Below are 23,639 nucleotides of genomic sequence, written 5' to 3'. Positions count from 1 at the left end.
ATTGTATTAGTACAACTTAAATGAAGTTGTTTCCCATTGAAGAACGTGATGTCATCCTGTCAGGAGGTGAAACTACCCAATCACATCATGATCATGTGAAACCGGAAGAATCCAGACATCTCAGGATGAGGAAGAGGAGCCGTACACGTAGAAGACGAAGACGTCAACCTGGACAGACGAGGAGAATCCAGAGCTTTTGGTGATAAGAGTCTGACCCGGACAATCTCCTGCTGCCGCTTCACATGAGAAACACTAACTCCAGATAATATCCAGACCCAATATTCTGGACACTTTCCAAAGTTCACGTCCGAAAACTGTTTATAAAAGAAACAACATCACCATGGCTGTTTCAAAATAAAGGACCTTTTTGAGTGGGAATGATGGGATACATTTTTTTAACTTAATTTCTGTTACAAAAATAAAATCTGTGGAAGCAGAGGGAGAGGAGACGACTTTAAGTTGCAACATATTAATATTTCAGCAGTGGTGTCCTCTCTCTCCGTCTCCGTCCTGTCTCCTCGTTCGCTGCGTCAGTCGTTGTCTCTGTCTCTGGATTTGGACGAGGGGCAACCGGAACACCCGCTCAGTCCCTTCTCCTTCTGGTTGTAGTCGAAGTGCGGCAGAACCACGCTGTCCATGGCTTCGCTTTTGGTCGTCGCGCTGGTGGCTTCGCTCGTGACTCGTTCCTCCTCCACAGACATGATGCTTTTCACCAAACACGTGATGGCGGCGTCGATGTTGGTGTTGTCCTGGAGAGAGGGGGAAGGTAAAAGGCCGTTTAAAGTGTTGAACCCTTAACTCAAGACAACAAAACTTTTCATCAACAATGTACAAACGTTCTTCTCATTCACTTTAAAAGTTTTCAGATTCTTTTTCAACCTGAAGGGTAAATGTGGCACAGACGACAAGACAGACAAGTGTGAAGACGAGAAGTAAAAAACAGAGAGGAAAGAACAGCTAATTGAATTACAGAGGAGGAGGAGGAGGAGGAGGAGGAGGAGGAGGAGGAGGAGGAGGAGGAGAAGGTGGGACAGACACTAACGAGCCACAGACAGAGACAAATATGCAGCACCACTCAACACAATGTGACAGACAGAGAAAGAGCTCGCTGTTCTCCACCTTCGCAGACGTTTCAAACCAGCCGACGAATCCGTACTCTCTGGAGAAGTTCTCCAGTTTGGGCAGTTTGGGGCAGAGGCCTTGACGACGCTGGTCACTCTTGTTGGCCAATAGAACGGCTGGAACCGGCCGCCCGTTGCCCATAGCGACCTGAAAGTACACGAGGTAGAAGATGAGCTACTGGAAATTGTTTCCCCTTGCAGTAACAGCCCTTGCCAGTAGGGGGTGCTGCAGCCCCCTCAGCACCCCCACGCCCAGTGTCCTTTAACAGAGGCGTTTAATATGATAAAAATAGGTTGTAAATTTAGGTGTAATGCACCTTTAATGATATTAAAACTTAATAGACACACATGAAAAATTGACAATTATACTTTAGAAATATATATATATAAATATATAGTGGAAAGCAGGCGAACAACGGTCGGAAGGAACATTTTAGTTCTTGAAAAAACGTTCCTTGTGCTTAAAGTCAAAATGCTTCTTATTATCCACTTCCTTTTATTTGGTCCCTTTCTACCTCATTCCTTCCCTCCGCCCTCCTTCCTTCTCTCATCCCTACATCCTCCATCTCCTCTCTTTCGCAGTTGACCTTTGCTCCCACCTTGGAGTCCAGGTCTCCTTTCCACTTGAGGACGGCCTGAAACGTGGACAGTCGGGTCATGTCGAAGACGACGAGCGCCCCCACGGCCTCTCGGTAGTACACGCGGGTCATGTTGCCGTAGCGTTCCTGCCCTGTTAACGAAAACCAGTGGTTATTTTTAGGAGGTTTAGTTGATTATCAGCCACAGATGTGATCAGAGGCAAGTGATCAGTATTTAACAAAACTCAGCAGAGGTCATCTGAGTCTTTGTAAAACTCGATTAGGTACCTGGAGATATTCAGAGCTAAACCTGATTATAGAGCCAAACAGAACCTTCATGGGAAAAGTGGGGAGTTTGACATAAAACTGAATTAAACATAATTGTGGACGTGAACTCTTAATTTAAAATATAAAGAGCAGTTCATCTTTGAGGGATTCAGATCGGCAGCTACTGGTTATTTGATTGATTATTCTACATAATCTGCTCATTTCCTCACTCAAACAAATATGCTTTCTATGAAATGATAATAAATGGAATGAAAAGTGCTGTTATAAACTCCTGCAGCCAAAGTTGTCAGGGACGTTCCCCAAGATTTGAATGTAAGTCATGTCATGTCCTGTGAAGTCAAGCAGATACGACCGTGTGTGTGTGTGTGTGTGTGTGTGTGTGTGTGTGTGTGTGTGTGTGTGTGTGTGTGTGTGTGTGTGTGTGTGTGTGTGTGACTGAATATATGAATACGTCTTTATCCTGGAAGCTAACTTCTTCCACATGATCCTATTATAGTGGTGAATCAGCAAGAGAACATCTGACAAACACACACACACACACACACCCTGCACATGACCTGCGAAGAGAGCTGAAACGAGATAGTTGGGCTTACATGCTTCAACACTGAACACACGCACACAGACACACACACACACACACACACACACACAGTCTGACAACGTCTCCTAGCAGCAGATACTGTCTTTGTCTTTCACTCTTATGAGGGGAGTGTGAGACTCTGGTTTTCAGAAGCTTCATTTCAGACAAACAGAAGTTTCGGTTTAGATCCTAAAGACAATAAACCTGAAGTGCGTCACACAGAATTGAGAAAAGGTTTATGACCTGTACTGCAGCCAGCCACCAGGGGGCGATCAAGGCTCTTTGGCTTCACTTATGGGAGCTGACATGTTGTCCATCTTTATACGTAGTCTATGTAAACGCTCACTCACTTGATCAAACAAGGATAATGGTGTGTGTGTGTCTGTGTCTGTGTGTGTGTGTCTGTGTGTGTGTGTCTGTGTGTGTAGTGAAGTTGTCAGGTGTGACAGGTCTAAAGTCCACTCGTCTGACAACCTGGTTCATGCAAATGTGAATGACGACTCTTATCAGCCGTCGTGTTGATCATCAGCGAGGAGTGGATGCAAAATAAACTGCCACTGTGTGTGTGTGTGTGTGTGTGTGTGTGTGTGTGTGTGTGTGTGTGTGTGTGTGTGTGTGTGTGTGTGTGTGTGTGTGAGGAGGTATTTCCAAAAGTATGCACTGTCACGTTCCACCCGATAGACACACACCGGTTTTATACAATGAAAACAAAGCGCTTCTCTCTATGTAGCAGTTAATCTTTGGGCCTGTGCAACGTATTAGAGGCTTCACACACACACACACACACACACACACACACACACACACACACACACACACACACACACACACACACACACACTTCTCATATCATGCACCATCATGGCTGGATGTGTCAGCAAGATGCAACCGACGGGAGGAGAAGAAGAAGAAGAAGAAGAAGAAGAAGAAGAAGAAGGTCACTGTACGTTCTGCTTCTCGGTCGACGTGGCCACTTGGAGAGTTTGAGCGCCATTTTAAAGTTTGTTGAAATAAATATGTCTCTGGTGGGTTTATGACCAGTCGAGTTATATTATATTATATTATATTATATTCAGAGTTATTTTTCTTTATTGTTATTTTGATCCAAATTGAACTTACTGATGAGTAAGAATCAACTTGTCACATATTTATTAGCCACTTTGAATTTGAACATGTGTTCTAACATGTATTTCATATGAACAGCAGACTGTGTATGAGTTTATTGTGTATGTATAATGATCTATTAGTCTGTAATTAACATTAGGAACAAACTCTACAAACTGTGCATGTTCATAAACACACTTTAAACATAGTTCATTATAGTAAAAGACTTTCTACACTCCTTTAACTTGATGCCATTTTGTAAAAACCTAACTGATGTTGTGCAGATGAGCTTGATAACTGATTAAAAGTATTTAATTTAAAGTAAATTAATCATTTTAATCATTTTTTAAGCTTAAATGTTATAAAGAAATAAAGCCACATGTTGTGTCGCTCCATCCTCTTGTCATTATAAACTCTATATATTTGAGATTAGGACTGTTGGTCAATAAAGTTTTATCTCGACAGGTTTTTGTCCACATCATCATCCAGCTCTACTCTGAACACCCATAAATTCTGCATGAACAGACAATAAAACAATATAAATGTTTTAACATCTGAATGTCTCTGATAAAATATATGCAACAAAAGTTATACATAGCAGCTGGTTATTGCAGTTTTTTCTCCAGTTATATTTAAGTCTAATCTCTAATGAGGCTCGTGTTTGTTGAGCTGTTTTCATCGTTTTACCTGAAGGCGAAGTGACGCGTAACCGTCACATGAGGAGCCGAAGCTCTGTTTGACTTCATCTGTAACGAGCTCCAGCTGTTTTACATTAAATACACACAATCAGCGGTTACACATTACACAACTTCACTCATCTCTCGTCCCTGTGATCTCCGCCACGCAGCCACACGTTTACGCACCGGCAATGTCCCACAGCTGCAGCCGCAGCACCGACTTGTGGTCCCAGTTGAGCACCTTGAGGGCGAAGTCCACCCCGATGGTGGCGCGGTAGTGCTGGGAGAAGACCTGGTGCACGTAGCGCTTGATGATGGACGTTTTGCCGACGCCGAGGTCACCGATGACCAGGACCTTGAGCAGCCGCTCGTGCTGCATCGCTGCTGCGGGTGAGAGCGCGCGTAAAGTGGGTGGCACAGTGAGGTCTCCAATTACTGGCTCCGCGTGAAGGAGATGAGACGCACGGTGCGGAGGGTTTGGCCGGTGACGGTAGGTCTGAACTCATGTATGGAGGAAAGTTAGGAAAACTCCGAACAAAACTTCAACTCTAAGACTGAAAGAACGAGTCCTGAACCAGATGTTTGGTCCTGAAAGCTCACAAAAGTAAAAACGAGATATTACGCACAAAAAGGTTGATATTCTAGACTTTCTAAATAGACCTTAGAATTAAACTGTGATTCCTCGTCTTATAAACAATATTAAAAAAAGAATATACTCCCTAAAAACGAACTTTGCAGTTCAGCTCGTCGCAGCTAGTGTCCGGATTCTCTCCGCGTAAAAGTTGTCGTCGTCATGTTGAAAAAAGAAGAAGTTTGAGGTTGTAAACCGCTGCTGAGGCCGAGGGAGAGGAGAGTAAGAAGAAGAGGAGAAACACCACTAGTGTGGAGGCGTGGGTCTGCACACACACACACACAAAAACACACACACACACACACAAACACACACGCCGTGCAGATCACAACCTGAAAACAGTGTGTGCTGCAGCATGACCACGCCCCCTGCTGTCAGTTGGTATGCGTGTGTTTTTGTGTCTGTTTGTGTTTCTCTCTCTCTCTGTGTGTGTGTGTGTGTGTGTGTGTGTGTGTGTGTGTGTGTGTGTGTGTGTGTGTGTGTGTGTGTGTGTGTGTGTGTGTGTGTTAAAAGTTAGATTAGGATTAAAGTAAGGTTATGGTTATATTTCAGTTAGGTTAACATTAAGGGAAGGGGAACGTTGAGATTCAGTTTCAGTTTAAGTTTAAGATAAGCTTAAGTGGTTCTTCATTATGAGGATCTGATTGGTCCTCACTTCTTCAAATGGCAGTTTGAGGGTTGAGAGTTTGTTCGTGTCGAGAATCCTGTTCAGATTCAGTTTAGGGCACAAAACAGTTTCAGTGGATTTGCACCAGCAGCTGGTTTTTAAGTGAAAATGATATAATGATATTTTTTCTCTCTCGTTTCGTAACATAACTCCTGAAATTATCCAAGAGCCCAAAAACACGAGTGTGTGTTTCCACCCGCGGGTCCGAGCGTCACGTGTCTAACTGGGTTAGTCTAAAAGAAGCTCCGAAGAACCTGACGGAGAAATACAATCATTCAAATGAGATTGAAATGATCCTGTTTTAGAACAACAGGCCAACAGAGCGGAGGGAAATGAAAAATGAGTTTTTGTAAGTTTAGTTATTTTGAGTCACAGCCTCATGATTCATCAAATTACAAGTTTGAGCTCAATCACACACGCACGCGCCTCCTTGCAGCATGTTTACAAACTACACTTCCCATCACGCAGTGCCTGGTCTGTGCCTCCACTTCCGTGACTGCGCACTGATCCATGCGCGCGTGCCCCATCGCAGTGCACGCGTCTTCCTTCCTCTTGTTGCACGAACTGTGCAGGAAAACTTCTCTGCAGAATAAACAGAGGTTTTTTATATTTGTATTCTTATTTCCCCACGTGACACCGTGACAGTGTATTTAGATAAAACCCCTAAAGAGGCTGAAATGAATCCGGACTCTTCACACAGCAGAAACAAACATGACCTCATCCACCATCTGGGTCATATTTACAATATAATAATATCATAATCACATATTTGCATAGAAAACCCCACATTACACCGGGTGGTCTTTTATTTTCCTGCAATATAAAATCCATCCGGGATGTGTGTCCGCGCCGGTGCTGCGCCTCTGCTCGGTCCTGTACGGTAGTGGTACTGATGCGGGATGAGTCAGGCGATATGATGCTGCTGCTCGCGCTGCCATTTCATCAGCAGAGCAAACCTCCAAACACACACAGCAAACACCGACATGACACCGCGGGATTCCCCTCCGACAGCACACTGCCTCCCGCCCGCGTAACGCACCCGTTCCGAGCCGAGCCGTGTCCCCGGGCGCTTTCGTTCCTGCGCAGATCCGGGTTGTTTTCGATCGCACCTGCTCCTCGGTGCGGTTTGTTCCTCCAGCTCCGCGCTCGGGCCTGATACTGAGGAGGAGGAGATCAGCCCTGACTCCGGGGCCTTGCACCGTCCTCCAGCCCGCTGTCATCGCGGCTCCACGACGAGCATCGACGCCTGGAGGCTTCGTCGCGGTTTCGCTTTGGGTTTTTTTTTTTCGCTGCGTCCTTCCCCGGATCGCTGCCGCCAGACCCGCCGGTGCCATGGAGCCCGCGTCCGCCTGGTCCTGAGAAGAGCCGACACCTCTGGCCTAAGGTCCTCTTCACCCCTGCTCCGAGCAGCAAGTAGGCTCCTTCTTCCTCATTCGCAGGATGCATGTCGGTTTATCTATCCGGCCACGATGCGTAAAAGTGGGTTAACGCACAGGCCCCCCCACCACAGGTCAGGTCGTGATGTGCACGGGTCTAATTATAACCTGCAACAAAAACAACCTGCTCTAGACCCTCGTCCCGATCTTGATTAGCATCTTCTACGCGTGGGGATTAAAGCCGAATTAGTGCGTAAATGTATTCCGGACATATAATGTGCCACAGCTACAATAAGAAACCAGCCAATAACACGATCTGAATATATATTTATTTAAATGTGACATGAAGCAGGTGGTCGCTGCTCATCCCGGATCTGCATCTGCCCGCGAGGCTGCTGTTCACCGGGGATTCAGCCGATAGTGTTTGCATACCGACCGGGCTACGCAACCCGACTCCACAGGGACACGCAGGGGGTGATGGGAGTCTGGCTCCCTGCCCGCCTGCATGGCCTGGTCCAGGGGGGGTGGGGTGGGGGGGGGTTGCTGCATGTGTAGTGTGAAGATACACATCAGGATTGATATCATCTGTGGCCCCCTCAGTAATAAGTTGATAGCCTAGGTAATCACGTTTTCTCCCACAGGCTGTAAACCGTCTTCTTCCTCTTGATCTGCAGCTGGTCCTTTATTTATCTGAGAGGACATTTTAAAAGTCTTCCTCTGGAAACACTGAGAAATCACAAGGGGAGGGGGTGCAATTAAAACAATGCCTGTCACTCAATGAACTCTGCCTTGATCCAATCTTGGAATACAACCTTTAATTGGCTTCTTAACCCCACACACACACACACACACACACACACACACACATAACAGGCTTATACTGTGCCTCTTTGTATTCGCGGCGTGATTGAATTAAAACCACGAGATATACGAGAAAATCCTCTTATGCTTTCCTCGTCACTTGATGTTTTAATGCGGCTGCTTTTTGGATTATTGGCCCTTTTGGATACGAGGACTCCGAGTGTGTGACCTTCCATTTTTAGAAAGAAGAGACGTTTTATTATACCTCGATTAATAGCAGTAAAAATAGTATGATACTCCAATAACGATCTGAATGAAGGTCGTTCTGTGTACTTTTACTTCAAGTATTTAGCATTTTTCCAATTAGCTTCCGTAGCTACAAGCGTAGTGTGCAACTTAGATCTACTCTAATTTCATTATATGACAATAAAGATACATTATAAATCCATACAGACATAAATACAAGTTCCTATAGTTGTCGAATGTATAAAAATTACATTAGAATAAACTTTAGTAATAAGCTAATGTTCTCTCTGTTTCTGTGGCTCAGGCACGCGCCCTCGCACGCGTCTCTCTGACGAGGCAGGCCGAGCGACAGACCGAGCGACAGACCGAGCCACAGACCGAGCCACAGACCTGCAGAGCGACAGACAGCCGAGTCATGGAGGCGATCTGGCTCTACCAGTTCCGGCTGATCGTCATCGGGGACTCCACGGTCGGCAAGTCGTGTCTGATCCGGCCGGTTCACGGAGGGCCGCCGCCCAGGTGTCGGACCCCACCGTCGGCGTGGACTTCTTCTCCCGGCTGGTGGAGATCGAGCCGGGGAAGCGGATCAAGCTGCAGATCTGGGACACGGCGGGTCAGGAGCGTTTCAGGTGAGAACACCAGCAGGTTTTCAGCGTCACGATGCCTCTGTGACAGGTGCACTCTGGGAAACGCAGTGCAGAAACACCTCAGCGATGAAAGACTGAATCTGTGGTTTGTCGCTTTCATTTTCATTAATTTGGAAAGTGAAAGAGTCACGTGTGGAGTGAACGTTCAACTGTGAAAGCTGTTTTCAGACATGTGTGAAGGCAAATGTCTGAGTGAGAACCTCTGGAGTCTCTGTGGACTTCCCTTAAGAGACGGGCTGCTGAGATCCAGAGATTGATAGGCTTCCTTCAGGCGGAAAACCTGACCTCTGACCTCTGACCTCTGTGTCGGAGGGTGGAGATCAATAAAGTGGAGTCTCATTATTACAGAATTAGAAAGATTAGATATCGGATGAACAGCTGACATCACACATTTAAATCAGAGAAAAGAATTAGTGATGCTTTTATTCAAATTAGAAATAATGTGGTTTATATTCTACCTGTGTCCAAATTCTCTTAAATTCAGGGTTTAACTAAAGCAAAAAGTAAATTGATGATGATTAGACTTCTTACCTGAATTTAAAGACACATAAGCCTGCAGGTCTAAAACTGGAATTTCTACCTGGAACTAGTTTGTTTAGCTGCGTTTAAGAAAGATCCGGGATTTAAACGAGGTCTGAGGTGACGCAGCTGAATAAATGACCAGAGGGGTTTGTTCTACGACGGGAATCATAACTGAAACGTGGTTTGTTTTCATGCTGTGAGAAGTCGTTTCAAATCGAGTTTAGGGTTAAAGTTTGTAGGATTTAGTGGCATCTGGTGGTGAAGTTGCAAATTGCATTCAAAGACTGTCGGAGAAGCTTCGCTAGAGCCGCTGTTTAGTTTGTCCCATAGACTGTAAATAAAGAGTGAAGCCAGGTCCGGGTCGCCCCCTGGTGGCTGCATTATAGCTCATAAATCCTGCCTCCTCCATGTTAGTGGATGGGACATGGGCCAAAAACACAGTGGTTTGTGTCTCTTGAGCAAAACACGTTGAACTCCGACACACTGATCAGAGTAAATGTAGCTTAACACTATGAATGCTAATGTTTCTCTCTCTCTCACACACACACACACACACACACACACACACACACACACACACACACACACACACACACTTGACAGACGGCGACCGGTCTCACCTGTCAGCATGATTACCGTCTCCATGGCAACAGTGACAGGTCCCTGTGACAGCGAAGGACGAAACGTTTTTTTTTTTTTTCTTCCCCAATCCGCAATGCAAAACACCACGGGGGCCATTTTGGCTCGAGAGAAGTAGACGAAGAGGAGAGTTTCTTACAAACACTCTTGACCTCTGGTTCGTTCCTCCTCTAAAGGAATCGCTATTGGACGTCTCTCACGTCAACAGTCCCCTCGACTCGTCCACTCAGGTCGTCGCTCTGTGTTGAGATGTTTAGAGATTGTGTCACTTTTTGATTCGAGTGAATCTGCCTCATCTCCTCATCTCGTCTTGTTCTATCGTGTGAATCCCTCCCTGCTGGTGATTATATTTCACCTCCTCCTCCTTTACTGTTTCCTCTCCCTCCACTAATCCTCCCCTTTTCTTGGAAACCTGTAATTGTCCTCCTCGTGGTGTTTGTGTGGACGTCGTCTCTGAGAGGAGACAGTCGGAGGGTGAGACGCCTCGTCGCAGGGCTGTTGTGCGTTAGTGTGCGAGCGCAGTGTCGACTCCTGTCAGAGTCGAGCAGCGCTCCTCCCAGTCTGACTGCAGGGACGAAGTTCTTATGTAAAATACAAAATCGCTTCCTCTCAGGTTTTTAAATGATGATGATGACAGTATTGCTGCTTAGTTATTAATCATAGAGAATTGGCTCTTCAGCACCGACATTACATTTCATCATCAGTTTTAATTACTTAATTCATCCTCTTTTTGAAGTTTATCTATGGCTGCATTTCTGTGTCAATCATCGAAACTAAATTCATCACAATACCAAACAAAACTATCCAGATAATCGTTCTCTCACACCTCACATCCGTGGAGTTTGTTCTCAGCTCCTCCACCTGACACCTTCATCTCACTCCTTCTTTCACGCCTCCAGTTTCTCTCTGGTTATATTTTCCCCTGGATTCTTCTTCTGTTCCTCAGACGAGGCTCATTCTCTTCGTCTCTTTGTCCTAAACTTGGATCTTTACCCAGTGTTGTGCACATGACACATGTGTGTACCTTCTAAATCAAATTCAGCCGTTTCAATAAGGGTAATGTGGGGTTCAGTGTCTTGCCTCAGGACACCTCTGAATGCAGACTGGGGGAGCTGGGCATCGAACCACCAACCCTTCTGTGTGACGGACGACCCGCTCCACCTCCTGAGCCACAGAGTCCGAAACTGTTGCTCTGTTGTTCCTCAACCAAAAAGTGAAACAGTCCTAAACCTCAGATCGCAGAGAAAGGAGAAAAACTTTTAATTGTTAAACATGTTGAGTATTTAGTCTTAATTATTGACTCTAATTTAAATGTATAAACCATAAAGTATATTTCAGGTGTATTTATCAAACATAGTTTATTAAACATAGCTTCATTCATATCTAATGTATCTGTGATGTTCATGCACCACATGTCTCTTATTGTGCCACCTGCTGGTCACAGGAGAGTACAACAACAATACGACCAGAACCTCTTTCATTCCACTATTGCAGTTTCATTATAAAATAAAATTATTGGGTTTATCGTGCTTGACGAATGAAACGTTCTAATCCTTCCCTTCACCCCCTGCAGGTCCATCACCAGGGCTTACTACCGCAACTCTGTGGGCGGGCTCCTCCTGTTCGACATCACCAATCGCCGCTCCTTCCAGAACGTCCACGATTGGCTGGAGGAGGCTCGTAGCCACGTCCAACCCCACAGCATCGTCTTCCTATTGGTCGGCCACAAGTGCGACCTGGAGGCCCAGCGCCAGGTGTGTGCGGTATAAAAGCGAACTGCCGGTGTTGTGCTGAAACTCGTCTGTGGAGATGGAGAGTGGCTCTTTTGAAGGTTGCAGGATGTGTCAAGTTGATCAAAGTTGTGCAGTCGTTTTAAAAATAACCTTTTGTTTAATTTTAGATCAGGCGAGTCGTCACTCGTTTGTTTGAAGCAAAAATAAATCCATAATCACCAAATTAGACATTACAGGATTACGCTGAGAAGCACAAAGGTGTGTCTACACTCATATCATCAAATCTAGATCAATATTTAAATCAGATAAACCAGGAAATGATGTTTCCTGTCTTCACCACTTGATCTCGATTTATTCACTGACTTCCTGTTGAAGTAGAATACATGTTTCAAAATCAAAGTGAAGCTTCTCACATTCTCAGAATGTTTTCTTCTCTGACCTGGATCTGCACCAAAATTGAATTGGTTCTTTCCCGACCCATACCACATCCTTCCACCCAGTTTAGTAGTAATCCGTCCAGTAGTTATTACGTAATGTAGTTCACCAAGAAACAAACCTTACCACTGTGAAAAGCATCAGAACCAAGGCAGGTTTATTAGCTTGTACACTGATTCGGTTGAAATGTCCTTAGTTGTAGCGTACTTTAGTTATTGGGCTAAATTTGTGACCGTGATGATCTGGATTTAAGATTTTTTTAATTTCTACTGTGGTTCTCCGGGAGTGTTTTATATCTACAATTCTTTACCGACCTTCTAGGTGAGCCGTCAGGAGGCAGAGAAGCTGGCGGGGGCTTACGGGATGCGCTACATCGAGACGTCGGCCCGTGACGCCATCAACGTCGAGCACGCCTTCACCGAGCTCACCAGAGATATCTTCGCCTTGGTGCGGTCCGGCGACATCACCATCCAGGAGGGCTGGGAGGGCGTGAAGAGCGGGTTCGTCCCCAACGTGGTTCACTCCTCCGAGGAAGTGACCAAGAGCGACCGCCGCTGTCTCTGTTGATCTGGAACGAGTTTGACGATGGGACTGAAGGTGAAAAGGGGAGGAAGGACTCGGAGGGGAGCGGCTGACGGACTGAGGCGTCGGCCGCGTGACTCAAACTGCTGGAAACCCTCTGTTCTTTCTTCAGACTGAAAACAAACAGGGATTGTTTGAGGAATTTCAATGAGAAGAAGGTAGAAGGCGGCAATGAACACTTTAAACGTGAGTGGACGGCTGAAGGGATGTGACGATTTATAAATACGTTTTATCCGTTGGAGATGAAGGATCACAGACCGAGGGCTCCCATGATTCAACTCCCTTAGTTTGGTTTGTGGGATCGTTGCCTCGGAGTCTTAGAAAGGCCTTAGAAAGAAGACTCATTTCGGTTCTTCGCCAAAATGAGATGACGCCCTCGACTCGTGTCGTCGTTCTTTCTCCCATCATCTCTTCCTTCACCTCTTCTCCCTCCACTTCTTAACCTTCCCTCCTCCACCAATATGCAATTACATGATCACGTACAAAAAAAAACAACCACTTTCGCGTTGTCCAACATCCTCCGAGCACATACCATTCAAATAAAGTTTAGTCAGCACCTTTAGATCACATCTCCCTCGGTAGAAAGAGTTTTGTTTCTCTCCTGCCGACAAATTATTCCACATTCCACGTTCAGAGCTCGATGGAGGAGTCTGAGATCAAAAGACTGATTTCCTGCTAATAGCCTTTAATTCGTTGCCACTTTATTTCTCTGTGGAACATCTGCGGGCTCCAGTGAGCTCGATGACTTTGACAACACGGTTACATCCACTGTCATTCCGCTAATTCCAGCACCGATACACAAAACATCGTCACCCACCCGGTTCCTGGAAGAGAAGTGTACAGCTTAACTGACGGAGGTGGAGAACAAGCGTAACAACTCCTAACTCTCTTGTCTTTAACTGGTGTAAAGTGGACTAACAGGAATGTTGGAGCCTCCACAGCCACTTTAACTGTGGATCGTCATTCGGGACGTTTGAAAGGTGCAAATAAGCAAACTGGAGATTATTTATTTCTCCGACAGAGGGAGACCAGACCAACGCAGAGGGGGAACTCGACGAACAGACTCCGACAAAAGAACCACGCCAACATCCGTGCACGCATACGGACGGGACTCGTCGAGCCAAGAGGGTCCAGAGGCGTCAACCCAACGCAGGGACGATACAGGCTTAAATTCTGTTGTGGAGAAAGTGGTTTACATGCCTTTTTGGTGTGTGCGCACAAATGTAATATCACAGTAGACTTTGACTCTCAGTCGAGTGCAAACGAGTGTCGCAGGTGAATGAAAACGTTGGAGTTGCGGTTGATAAAGCTTCCTGTGGCGTCACAGAGTGGTTTTTATGTCGTCTCGAAAAATACACTTTTCAACCACATTTTGACACAGATGCTATAAGAATCATTGGTTTTGAGATGTTTGACTGTTTAAACCACAGTTTTCTGCCTGAGGACGTTTAGCTTGAATTACCGTCTAAAGGAGCGGTTTGAAATTAGCTTATTCACTTTCTGGTGGGAAGATGAGTTTCTACCAAACACCCATATTGGCCGACAGCTCTATTACTTTAATTGCGTCATATCCTCCTCACCAGGCTTTGCCCATCTGTGCCCGACGTAGGAGAGGCGAGAAGAAGAATTCGTACGTAAAGCAGCATATATGAGTCTAACATTTTTAGAGGACGTGCACAAATAAGGAGGAAATGAATGCAAGGAAGTGACAGAAGGCTGCGTCCGTTTCCTCGTCTAACGTCGAGCTTAAATGAGCCATTTTTTTTATCTTCGGACCGAGCCGGGTTAGCTCCTTCCTCCGGTTTCCGGTCTTTGTGTTAGGCTAAGCTAAGTAGCTGCTGCCTGTAGCGTGACACTTCAGGCACAAGTATGAGAGTGTTTTTTCATTTTCAGAAGAAAGGGAATAAGCAGATTTACTACAATGTTTCTTTAGCGTTTAGCATCCGTTTGGAGTTTTAGCCTCAAATAAAGAACGTCCGTCTACTGCCAAATTCTGTTAAATTCTCTGTCTGTGTCCGAGGAGCTTATCCACCGGCCATGATGATATAATGAGCTATATCTGATAATCTGATGATGTTGAGACCTGACATGTTGGTGACCAGATGAATAATGAGTCTGAATGTTTTCGAGCGACCTCTCACAAATTGACTTTGCACACAGACACGTTATTTAAGGGTCAAAAGGAAAACCCATTGATTCTGACACTGTGACGGGCAACATGTCATCGAGCCCTGTACTCAAACGCATGTATATCTGTTGGGTGACAACAACAGTTTCCTGCCCTCAGTGTAACCCTTCTTCCACAGGAGCGGTGGTACAGAAACAAAAGATCATTTGTGTTCAGTCCTCTGAGCTGTACAGACAAAAGTGTTTATCACAGTCCTTAATCCTGCCGGGTCACAGCCGACAGCCTCTCTTCCTCTGCTCTAGTTATCTATCTACAAACTGAAATGTACTAAAAAAATAAAATGTGACTGGAAAAAGAAACATCTTCTCGCTGCCGTCTCTTTATTTTACTCGAGGTGTTTGTTCTTTTTGTTTTAGGTCAGTGTCTGAAGAATTTCATTATATATTTAACTCACAATTATGAGAAAGCAAACAGGGGTGGGGCCAGAGGCGGGGGGGCTGGTCCCAACTGAAATCTGATTGGCCCAAAACAATATGACCTGGACTTTATGTCCTTTATGGCCCCTGATTTACAAAAATCCTATAGATCCACCACTGGAACCAAAGTAAATATAGATAGATAGATAGATAGATGGATAGATAGAGAGAGAGAGAGAGAGAGAGAGAGAGAGAGATAGAGATAGATAGATAGATAGATGGATAGATGGATAGATAGATAAATAGATTATTGTTTATTAACATGTCAAATGATGGTGCAGCAGATGTAAGTGTATTTTAAAAAAAGTGAAAACAGTGCAAGAGTAAAACTTGAGATATAAATAATATAAAATCAAATAAGGAATTATTTTTTACCTCACATCCAACATTATAACCAATGTAGTTTTTGTATTATTATCTTTTTTCGTATTTATTAAAATCCATAAAACTGATAAACGTCAGTTCACCGATCGGAGGTCGCCTCTTGGTGGGGTGTTGGCTGCAGGGGCCGCCTGTGGCCGCTGGGGGGCAGCAGAGTCCGCGCTGTGCTCTTGAGACGCAGGGACGAGACGCGTGAGGAAGGAAGCAGCGGCCTCTCTCCAAGATGGCGGCGACCATAGACAACAGCAATGCTGCTCTGGCGACGAAGAAAAAGCACCTCGGGATCCCGGAGGCCGCGTTTGTGGTGAGCAGAGCCCGGCTCCTCTCACCGTGTCGCGGGTCGTGGCGCAGCCGGACTCGGGCCGCGGGGCCCGGGGAACCGTCTGTGGCTGTAGCCGGTTGTGGGCGCGTCATGCTAGCTGCTAGCTGCGAGCTAACGGCTAGTGTGTGTGTGTGTGTGTGTGTGTGTGTGTGTGTGTGTGTGTGTGTGTGTGTGTGTGTGTGTGTGTGTGTGTGTGTGTGTGTGTGTGTGTGTGTGTGTGTGTGTGTGTGTGTGTGTGTGTGTCTCTCACCTCCATCACGCAGCTTCCTGTTCTCTCCTCCTTTCATCCTGTCCTTATGAACACAAGATGCTGCTTTGATGTGTTTTGAGCTCCAAGGTGCTGATGAGGGTTCGATTCCCACTTCTCATAGTGACCACGGGATGCTTGTGTTTCTCAGGAGGACGTGGACACCTTCATGAAGCAGGCCGGCAACGACACGGCCGACGCGGTGCTGAGGAGGCTGGACGAGCAGTACCAGAAGTATAAGTACATGGAGCTCAACCTGTCCCAGAAGAAACAGAGGTAACTACCACGGCTCCGAGTGGAGTTCGTTACTCAATCAAGCCTCTACATGTGTGTGATTCTTTTCTATTCCTGTGGGTTTTTCCTGTTGGAACTAAAATACCAACGTTAACATGTACTGTTTGATTTTTGTCTGTTTTCACATTTCTCTACACGTCAAGGTTGAAAAACCAGATCCCACAAATCACAGAGACGCTAGAAATCCTCCGACACATGCAGAAGAAAAAGGTGTGTACGGTTTTATTGACCCGTCTCTGAAATGTTGTAGAAAATCATCTGTAACCTGTTTATCCAGCTGTGGCTGAATGTAGTGATAAACCTGCCTGGTAAAAGTTGTTTATTGTTTATTAGTATAAGCGTTAGATGTTTATCACTGATAGAATTTCTGTTTGAGTTATTCATGGTTTTTGATTTGTTGCTTATTTAGAAAGTGTCTATTGATCAGGCCGGGTTAGAGACTTGATTATGACTGACAGATTTTTGTGTTCTGCACTTTTCATTTCCCAGGAAACCACAGATCCCATGGAGACTCACTTCCTATTGGCTGACAATGTTTACTGCAAGGCCTCAGTGCCGCCCACCGACAAAGTCTGTCTATGGTTAGGGGTAAGTCGAGCTCAGGTTTACTTATCTTTATATGATATTTCACTACAAGCCACTTCATAAACAGTTAAGAGAACGATCAATGAAGTAGCTTTAATAACTACTTGACGCTTTGAACACGTTTTTCTACCTAAAAGCCATAACCACCACGTTTCCCCGTCAAAGGCTAACGTGATGCTGGAGTACGACATCGACGAGGCCCAGGCTCTCCTCGAGAAGAACCTCTCCACGGCGTCACGCAACCTGGAGCAGCTCGTGGAGGATCTGGATTTCCTGCGAGACCAGTTCACCACCATCGAAGTCAGTATCCTTCCACCAAACCGTCCAACCAGGTCGGGCTAACTGCTGATGCATGTTGAAGGAGGGTTTGTTGTAAGACGCACTGAAATGTTATTTATCCGTTGTTATATTTATCTTTTTCTGAAGTGATGTGATGTTCTTTCAAACTGTAACGTAGCCTCGGAGAAAAGCTTGAGTATGAAATGAAAATGTGAACATGCACTTTAAGATGACTGCTCTCGCTCGGCCGCTGCTGTTTTCCTTTAACTCGCCGCGCTCCTCAGACATGGCCCGAGTCTACAACTGGGACGTGAAGAGAAGGAGCAAAGAAAACCTCCTGAAATCAGCAGACAAGTCTTAATATCCTCCTCCTCCTCTTCAGCTGAATATCTTCTCTTTAGTCCGAACCCGAGAAACAACTACCCCCGTCTCCCAAGTTCATGTTCACCCAGCACATAGAGGACGGGTTCAAAATATCAGCAAAGGTCGTGCGTCTAATTTAACGCAGCGACTTTTTGACTCGTGTGCAGGTGCCATACGTAAACCCGGATAAAACCAAGTGCACGTCATAATTCTTTGTTTGATTTTTAAACGTGTCCTCTATCGTGTCAAACTAAAAACTTTCACCGCAGCTGTTTCCTCCTGATTTGTTACTTTTTAAAAGTATTTTTTCAAGTAAAAATCTACAAAAAAAAAAGGCAACGACGCAAGTTTTGTATTCTTTTTAATGATTTCACTGTGTTCCTGTCATCGTTTGAGGGGCCCCTCGCTTTGTCTCCTCCTCTTTACAGACCTGTCACTCGTGGGTTTGTTTTTTTTGGGGGACTTTAACTTGACTTACTGTAAAAACACAGTTGCCATTATTCTCCATCGAATGAGGCTCGTAGGGTGACGCATCTTAACAGAAGAAGATTTCAGGATTGAACAATTTCTGCCTTGTAGCTCTGCTTTTCACTTCAGGACTTAGAGGAGTTCACTGTTGTCCTTTGATACCCCCACCCACACCTCTTCTGTTCTGTCTGTATTTATTTGTCTCCCTCTGTATCATGAAACGTTAAATGAAGTAAAAAGGAGAACACTTGGGCAAAGAGACGAGACCGTGACCTGGTGCTGTGTGTTGTTTATCGTCTAATCTCTATAAACAGAATCTGCATGTGAATGAGAGCTGTCATGTCGTCCATGTTCATTTACAATCGACGGGCTCAACACGGGATCAAAACATGACAGAGCAATGTTTGTGATTAGTTCATAAAAAATGAAAATGTAAAGATGGTTTTCAATAGTAAATTTATTCATATTTTCCTCAGGATTTGTGAATATGGGACAAAATCTTTGAGAAGTGCAGAAAATAAGACTTAACTTTTAAAGCAACACTTCACACAACTGAAAACTCTGGTTTTTAATAACTTCTGAGTGTTTTTAACTGATCACAGTTCAGCTTCACTCTTCACCTGGAGCTGGTTGTGACAGTTGAAGCTGACTCTCAGTCAGTTCTTCTCACAGGAGATGGAACCCACTCAGCAGAGTCACAGAGAACAGACGTTCAGGGAGAGAAGGAGGAAACTTTCTCATGTTCACACTCACACATCAGACTCACTTTCATCAAGCTGCCGGTTTAAAGGTTAAAAGTTGCATCATGTTTTAAATATTGAATCATTTCTCAAACATCTTCAGCCTCAGAACGGCGGCAAAGACTCGTCCTCTTAAGTCTCAGGATTGACGGCGGTGATGACTAACGCCGCCGTGTTCTTCCCCTCATCACAAACACCAGGGCTGAAGAAGGGGAAGATCCTCTCGGACCACAGACATCCGGTGAAGCTGTAGATGTGAGACCCGTTCTCCACGTTAAAGAACGACACCGTCCCCGCCTCGTAATCTGTGAACACCCCGACAGTCTGAGGCTTCTCCCTGAGAGACAGGCGGACCGAGGGGGAGTCCAGAGCCCGATACTCGTCCCCGTTCCTCATCCGCACCGTCCAGTAGCCGTTCTCGGGCTTGGACGTGATCATCCCCTTTCTGTTGACGGACTCTTTGACCACGCCCAGGTCCCAGAAGGTCTTTGTCCCCACCTCTACCTGAAAACGTGGAAAAACCAAGAGATTTAATATACAAAACACTTTAAATTGATCTTAAAGTATCTTAAAGGGGAAACCGACCTGGTAGTAGAACCTCCCAGACAGGAAGCCGGTCTTGCCCAGGACGCAGATGACGGGGTCGAAGCGTTGGGGGTTGTCGGGGACGACGTGCAGCAGCTCGCCGCGGCCCCCCCGCTTCCCGTCAGCCGACAGCACGATGTTCGGGTGGGCGGTGTCCGGGTCTAACACCACTTCAACTAAGGGGATGGAATTCAGTTAAAGGAGCTGCATGAACCGTTGTCAACCACAAGGGGGCGACACCATCAAACCATTTTGAATCCAATAATAACAGTCCAACACATTAACTTGTATTTAACTAAAACAGTTAAAATATGTTCAGGGAGGTTGTACCTGCATATTTCTGCATCCTCTTCATCTCTGTGGGAAGAACGAACAAATACCAATTAAAAGCTTTAATGAGGAATTTAGTTTCATTCCACTAATATCGTGTTTGAACGACGAGGACGTTGACTTTGCAGGTGGCAACACTTCACCTTGTTTCTTCAGGCCGTCCAGCTCGTTCTTCAGGGTGTGGCCCACTTTGGACAGCGCTGTCCTCACGGTCCCCACACAGAGCTCAGGGTGGACGCTGGTCTCCGTCCACTGTCTGGAGGGTGGAGGCGATGTGACAGAGGGAAGCCTCTGAAACCCAATAAAGAAAGGTCTTCATCGTTAGTGGATTTAATTGTAGTGAGATCCAAAACTCAAAACGGATCTTTCTTCTGAACCTGCAGGACGTGCAGATGGTCCTCAGAGTTCCCCAGCTCCTCCAGCTCGGTGTTTCTCCTCCGCAGCTCAGTGACCTCCTGCTGCAGCTCGGTGACCAGCTCCTCCGCCCTCCTCTCTGCCGCCCTCTGCTTCTCCTCGACCTCCGTGGAGACTTCAGCTTGTCTCTCCTGGACGTAGCGAATCAGAGACGAGAAGAGACGGTCGCTCTCCTTCTTCTCCCTCTCTGCACTCCCCTGGAGGAGGATACAGAAATGTGTCAGGAAGACGCCAAACTTTTATCAATCTTTTCCCACGTTACTCCACCACAGAAAGGACTTGTGTTTATATCTGTAGAACTAAAGGCACAAAACTGGAACAATATTGGTGTCTTAAATGGCAGCTTCCATGACTCACTGCACTGAGCTTCAGGCAGCTCTTAATCTCCTCTACTTTCTTCAGATGCTCCTGGATCATCTGCTGAAAATCTGCCTCCGTCTTCTTCATTTGGACCTAACACCCCGGAAAACATGAAGAAAACAAGAACTGTTTAATTAGACAAACAGGTTTCAAACTGACGATTCCAACATGAAACCTGCAGGAACCTGTTTGTCTAAACGGAGTAAACTCCACGTACCTTCCTCTCCCGACTCTCGTCCTCTATGGCGACGGCCTGGTGACCTTTGTGCTCGGTCTCCGTGCAGAAGAGGCACACACACTTCTGCTCGTCCTTGCAGAACATCTCCAGCAGCCTCTCGTGCTTCTTGCACATCCGGTCCTGCAGGTTCTTCACCGGCTCGATCAGCTTGTGCATCTTCAGGGTGGAGACCCTCTGGTGAGGCTCCAGGTGGGCAGCGCAGTACGACGTCAGACACACCAGACAGGACTTCAGGGCCCTCACCTGCAGGGACGTGGTGGCACAGACGTCGCACACCACCTCCCCCGGTTGGGCTGCGGACAGCGGCGAGGCCGAGGAGCAGACCACCATGTTCCTGAGCGTGTCCGCCAGCTCCTTGAAGGCAGAGTTGATGCTCATCTCAGGCCGAGGGCTGAACGACCTGTCGCAGGTGGGACACCGGCAGACGTCCGTGCCGTCCCACGCACTCTGGATGCAGGCCTGGCAGAAGTTGTGTCCGCAGGGAGTGGTGACCGGGTCGGTGAACACCTGTTGACAGATGGGGCACTGGAACTGTTTCTCTGGTAACATGGTGCCTGAGGCGGCGGCCATTATCGCCTGAGCAGGGAGGAGAAACAGAAGAAGGGAAGTTAGGTGATCTGTGGAAGAGGAACTTTAACAGAGGAAGTAAATGCAAAGATTTGTAACGTCAAAAAAACATGAAAGTGCGGTTGAAGAGTAAAAGATGTGGGAAACTCAGCTCTCCTACGCCCTGCAGCTGTTTGGTGTATGAGTCATCGTTTTCTCAAGTCATTCGGTTAAATACCCACAACAGACACACCCATGATCCACAGACACTTTTCTCACACACAGACACACTGCGACCTGTCAAAACCTGTGACTTTAACGTTTGCGATAAATCAGTTGTTTGTGTTTAAAGTGTGTAGAGAGAACTCTGGCCAGTAGAGGGAGCTAAACGAGGGATTCAGTAAATCTGTTTACACTGATCAAACTTGTTTACACAATTGAACACTTTCGTTATCTAAATAATACACTAGGAATACTTGTATAGCAGTTAGCAACGGACGCTAAACATCAAAGTCAATATGGGGCCACGAGTGTTAACAGAACTACAGAAAATGTCACTATTAAACAACTATTATTATTTAACAATTTGTATATTACAGGTTATATTTTCAGCTGAGTTTTCTCAGTTAACTACAGAACAGATTACTTTGTGTAAGTAAAACACAAATTTCTACTTCACTGAGTAAACAACTCGACAAAGTTTCGACTTTGATCTCCTTTTCTTGCTGAAGCTAAAGCACTGTTAGCTTAGCATACGTGTTTGAGCCAATTAAATTAACCTGGCTTTGTCTAAATGCAACAAAACATTACAACTCACCAATCTACACACCAAGTCGCAAATGTTTACAACGTGCAATAAATGACATTTGTGGATTCACAGAAAGTTATGTGACACAATATTTCTTTTTATAATAATATATATATTTATTTGTCATATTTACACGGACAAGACAGTCTGGTTTAACAAGGAGCATATTGTTTTTAAATATGGAACCGATCCAAGCAGGCAAACAAGCAGCAAAGGTTTAAGGCCTCAGTGAAGCATCGACTTTGCCCCAGTTGTATTAAAAGGTCGAGTCGTATAAAACCGTCCATTATACGTTATATTTACAAAGAGGAAGAACAAGACATTCACAGGGACGGAGATAATTTAACTTGACACGTAAAAAGCAGCCGCATTTAATTACATTTGAGCAAATTGGATCAGTGAACATGAAGAAACATTTGAGACAGAAAACACAATGAGTCTCAGTCACTGTACATTTTGTGGAATAAATTAATCTTTTAAATAATCCACATCTCAATGGCAGCTGTTCGACGGTTGGATTCTTACTTGCAGCTGCTTTCTGGTGAATCCGGTCTGGCGTCCTCGGCGTCGGCAGAGCAGGTGACTCTCCTGTGGTATGAATGAGCGTGAACAGCCGTGAAACAGGAAAATGAAACGTCATCACAGTTACTCACCCGCCCGGCCTCCTCCCAGCCTAAAGCCTGTTCCACAGTTTAACTACCTGTTCTTCCAACAGCAGCTCTCACACCCTCCGTTCACTGGTCACGGTGCCAGTGGTGCCACACTCCCATTATGTTTGACTGTTTACAGTGCGTGATCCTAATAGCAGCTCTCACACGGGGAATGAGTGTTTGCCTCGTGGGTGTGGTGTTTGAGTCCAATGGTTAACATTCCCCACACTTAACAGTTTTGACTCAGCTGCAGCACAGACGCTGAGCAACGGCCCGACACGTAGAATGCTGCAGTTTTGCATTTCATGACGATGAGGTCACGGCTGCGGCCGTTCGGTCAACGTGTGAAACACGAGGCGTCAGATTATGTTAGAAACTGTTTCCTCTTCTACACGGACACTAGCGGTAAAGGTGTTTACCTGGAAAGTCAGTTTAACCTCGTGCTCGTTACATAACACGTGGAGCCGAGCCAGCCGCTCTGAGTAGGAGGCTCACTTTCCGAATGGGAAGGAAGATTTTACAAGCCCATTAAGTACAAGCAGGATGTGGCATAACTGAATTATGTAGAAAATAAAAACACACACAAGTGTATTTCTACTTTAATTGTTCAGTTGAGGTAGAAACTGGTTAAAATTCAGGAAATTTCACAATAAGTTGGAATCAAAAACTGTCCAGAAAATGATTTGCACTTAATAAGATCACAGCAAATCGGCTTTGATGTTGCGATCAATGTGACATTTATACTGCATTGATAAAAAGTTGGGAGAAGCACACAGAGAGTGGTTGTGTTACGCTGCA

The 23,639-nt window shown here is 45.6% G+C and overlaps 4 protein-coding genes across 4 annotated transcripts in view; 2 read left to right on the top strand and 2 right to left on the bottom strand.

Moving 5' to 3' along the window:
- Positions 1-5,353, bottom strand: part of zgc:162171 (uncharacterized protein LOC565931 homolog) — a 5,833-nt gene extending 480 nt beyond the window's left edge. Inside the window, exons 1-4 of the mRNA XM_035148896.2 lie at positions 4,535-5,353; positions 1,721-1,851; positions 1,120-1,269; positions 1-749 (exon numbers count right to left, since the gene is read on the bottom strand). The exon at positions 1-749 is cut by the window's left edge and continues 480 nt beyond it. Of these exons, the coding sequence (XP_035004787.1) occupies positions 531-749; positions 1,120-1,269; positions 1,721-1,851; positions 4,535-4,727 (693 nt within the window). The 5' untranslated portion in view covers positions 4,728-5,353 and the 3' untranslated portion in view covers positions 1-530. The remainder of the gene's footprint in view (positions 750-1,119; positions 1,270-1,720; positions 1,852-4,534) is intronic.
- Positions 5,354-6,916: 1,563 nt separating this feature from the next.
- On the top strand, positions 6,917-15,114 carry rab39bb (RAB39B, member RAS oncogene family b). The gene is given in 6 exon segments (XM_035148897.2): positions 6,917-7,059; positions 8,374-8,562; positions 8,564-8,580; positions 8,582-8,698; positions 11,451-11,631; positions 12,367-15,114. Coding segments are annotated over 5 exon segments (639 nt in total). The 5' UTR covers positions 6,917-7,059; positions 8,374-8,484; the 3' UTR covers positions 12,613-15,114.
- Positions 15,115-15,760: 646 nt separating this feature from the next.
- On the top strand, positions 15,761-17,746 carry vbp1 (von Hippel-Lindau binding protein 1). Its single transcript, XM_035148898.1, has 6 exons — positions 15,761-15,916; positions 16,333-16,457; positions 16,619-16,685; positions 16,965-17,063; positions 17,226-17,364; positions 17,624-17,746. Exons 1-6 carry the CDS (start codon positions 15,836-15,838, stop codon positions 17,698-17,700), a joined length of 588 nt encoding a protein of 195 aa, XP_035004789.1. The 5' UTR covers positions 15,761-15,835; the 3' UTR covers positions 17,701-17,746.
- Positions 17,747-18,817: 1,071 nt separating this feature from the next.
- Positions 18,818-23,198, bottom strand: LOC118102597 (E3 ubiquitin-protein ligase TRIM39). The gene is made up of 8 exons (XM_035148894.2): positions 22,717-23,198; positions 20,817-21,413; positions 20,597-20,692; positions 20,203-20,436; positions 19,969-20,116; positions 19,826-19,852; positions 19,496-19,671; positions 18,818-19,414 (listed from the first exon to the last, which is right to left on the bottom strand). Exons 2-8 carry the CDS (start codon positions 21,405-21,407, stop codon positions 19,043-19,045), a joined length of 1,644 nt encoding a protein of 547 aa, XP_035004785.2. The 5' UTR covers positions 21,408-21,413; positions 22,717-23,198; the 3' UTR covers positions 18,818-19,042.
- Positions 23,199-23,639: the final 441 nt, after the last annotated feature.

The sequence above is a fragment of the Hippoglossus stenolepis genome, chromosome 23 (genome assembly GCF_022539355.2).
Source record: "Hippoglossus stenolepis isolate QCI-W04-F060 chromosome 23, HSTE1.2, whole genome shotgun sequence".
Lineage (NCBI taxonomy): Eukaryota > Metazoa > Chordata > Actinopteri > Pleuronectiformes > Pleuronectidae > Hippoglossus > Hippoglossus stenolepis.
This window is presented reverse-complemented; position numbering and strand designations above follow the sequence as displayed.

Excerpts from the sequence above, each read along its gene's own strand:
- vbp1 (XM_035148898.1), top strand. The coding sequence starts at position 15,836 with ATGGCGGCGACCATAGACAACAGCAATGCTGCTCTGGCGACGAAGAAA. Across the intron at positions 15,917-16,332 it reads TCCCGGAGGCCGCGTTTGTG|GAGGACGTGGACACCTTCAT; the intron begins GTGAGCAGAGCC and ends TGTGTTTCTCAG. Across the intron at positions 16,458-16,618 it reads CTGTCCCAGAAGAAACAGAG|GTTGAAAAACCAGATCCCAC; the intron begins GTAACTACCACG and ends CTACACGTCAAG.
- LOC118102597 (XM_035148894.2), bottom strand. The coding sequence starts at position 21,407 with ATGGCCGCCGCCTCAGGCACCATGTTACCAGAGAAACAGTTCCAGTGC. Across the intron at positions 20,693-20,816 it reads ACGAGAGTCGGGAGAGGAAG|GTCCAAATGAAGAAGACGGA; the intron begins GTACGTGGAGTT and ends CCGGGGTGTTAG. Across the intron at positions 19,415-19,495 it reads CTGGGAGGTTCTACTACCAG|GTAGAGGTGGGGACAAAGAC; the intron begins GTCGGTTTCCCC and ends CCACGTTTTCAG.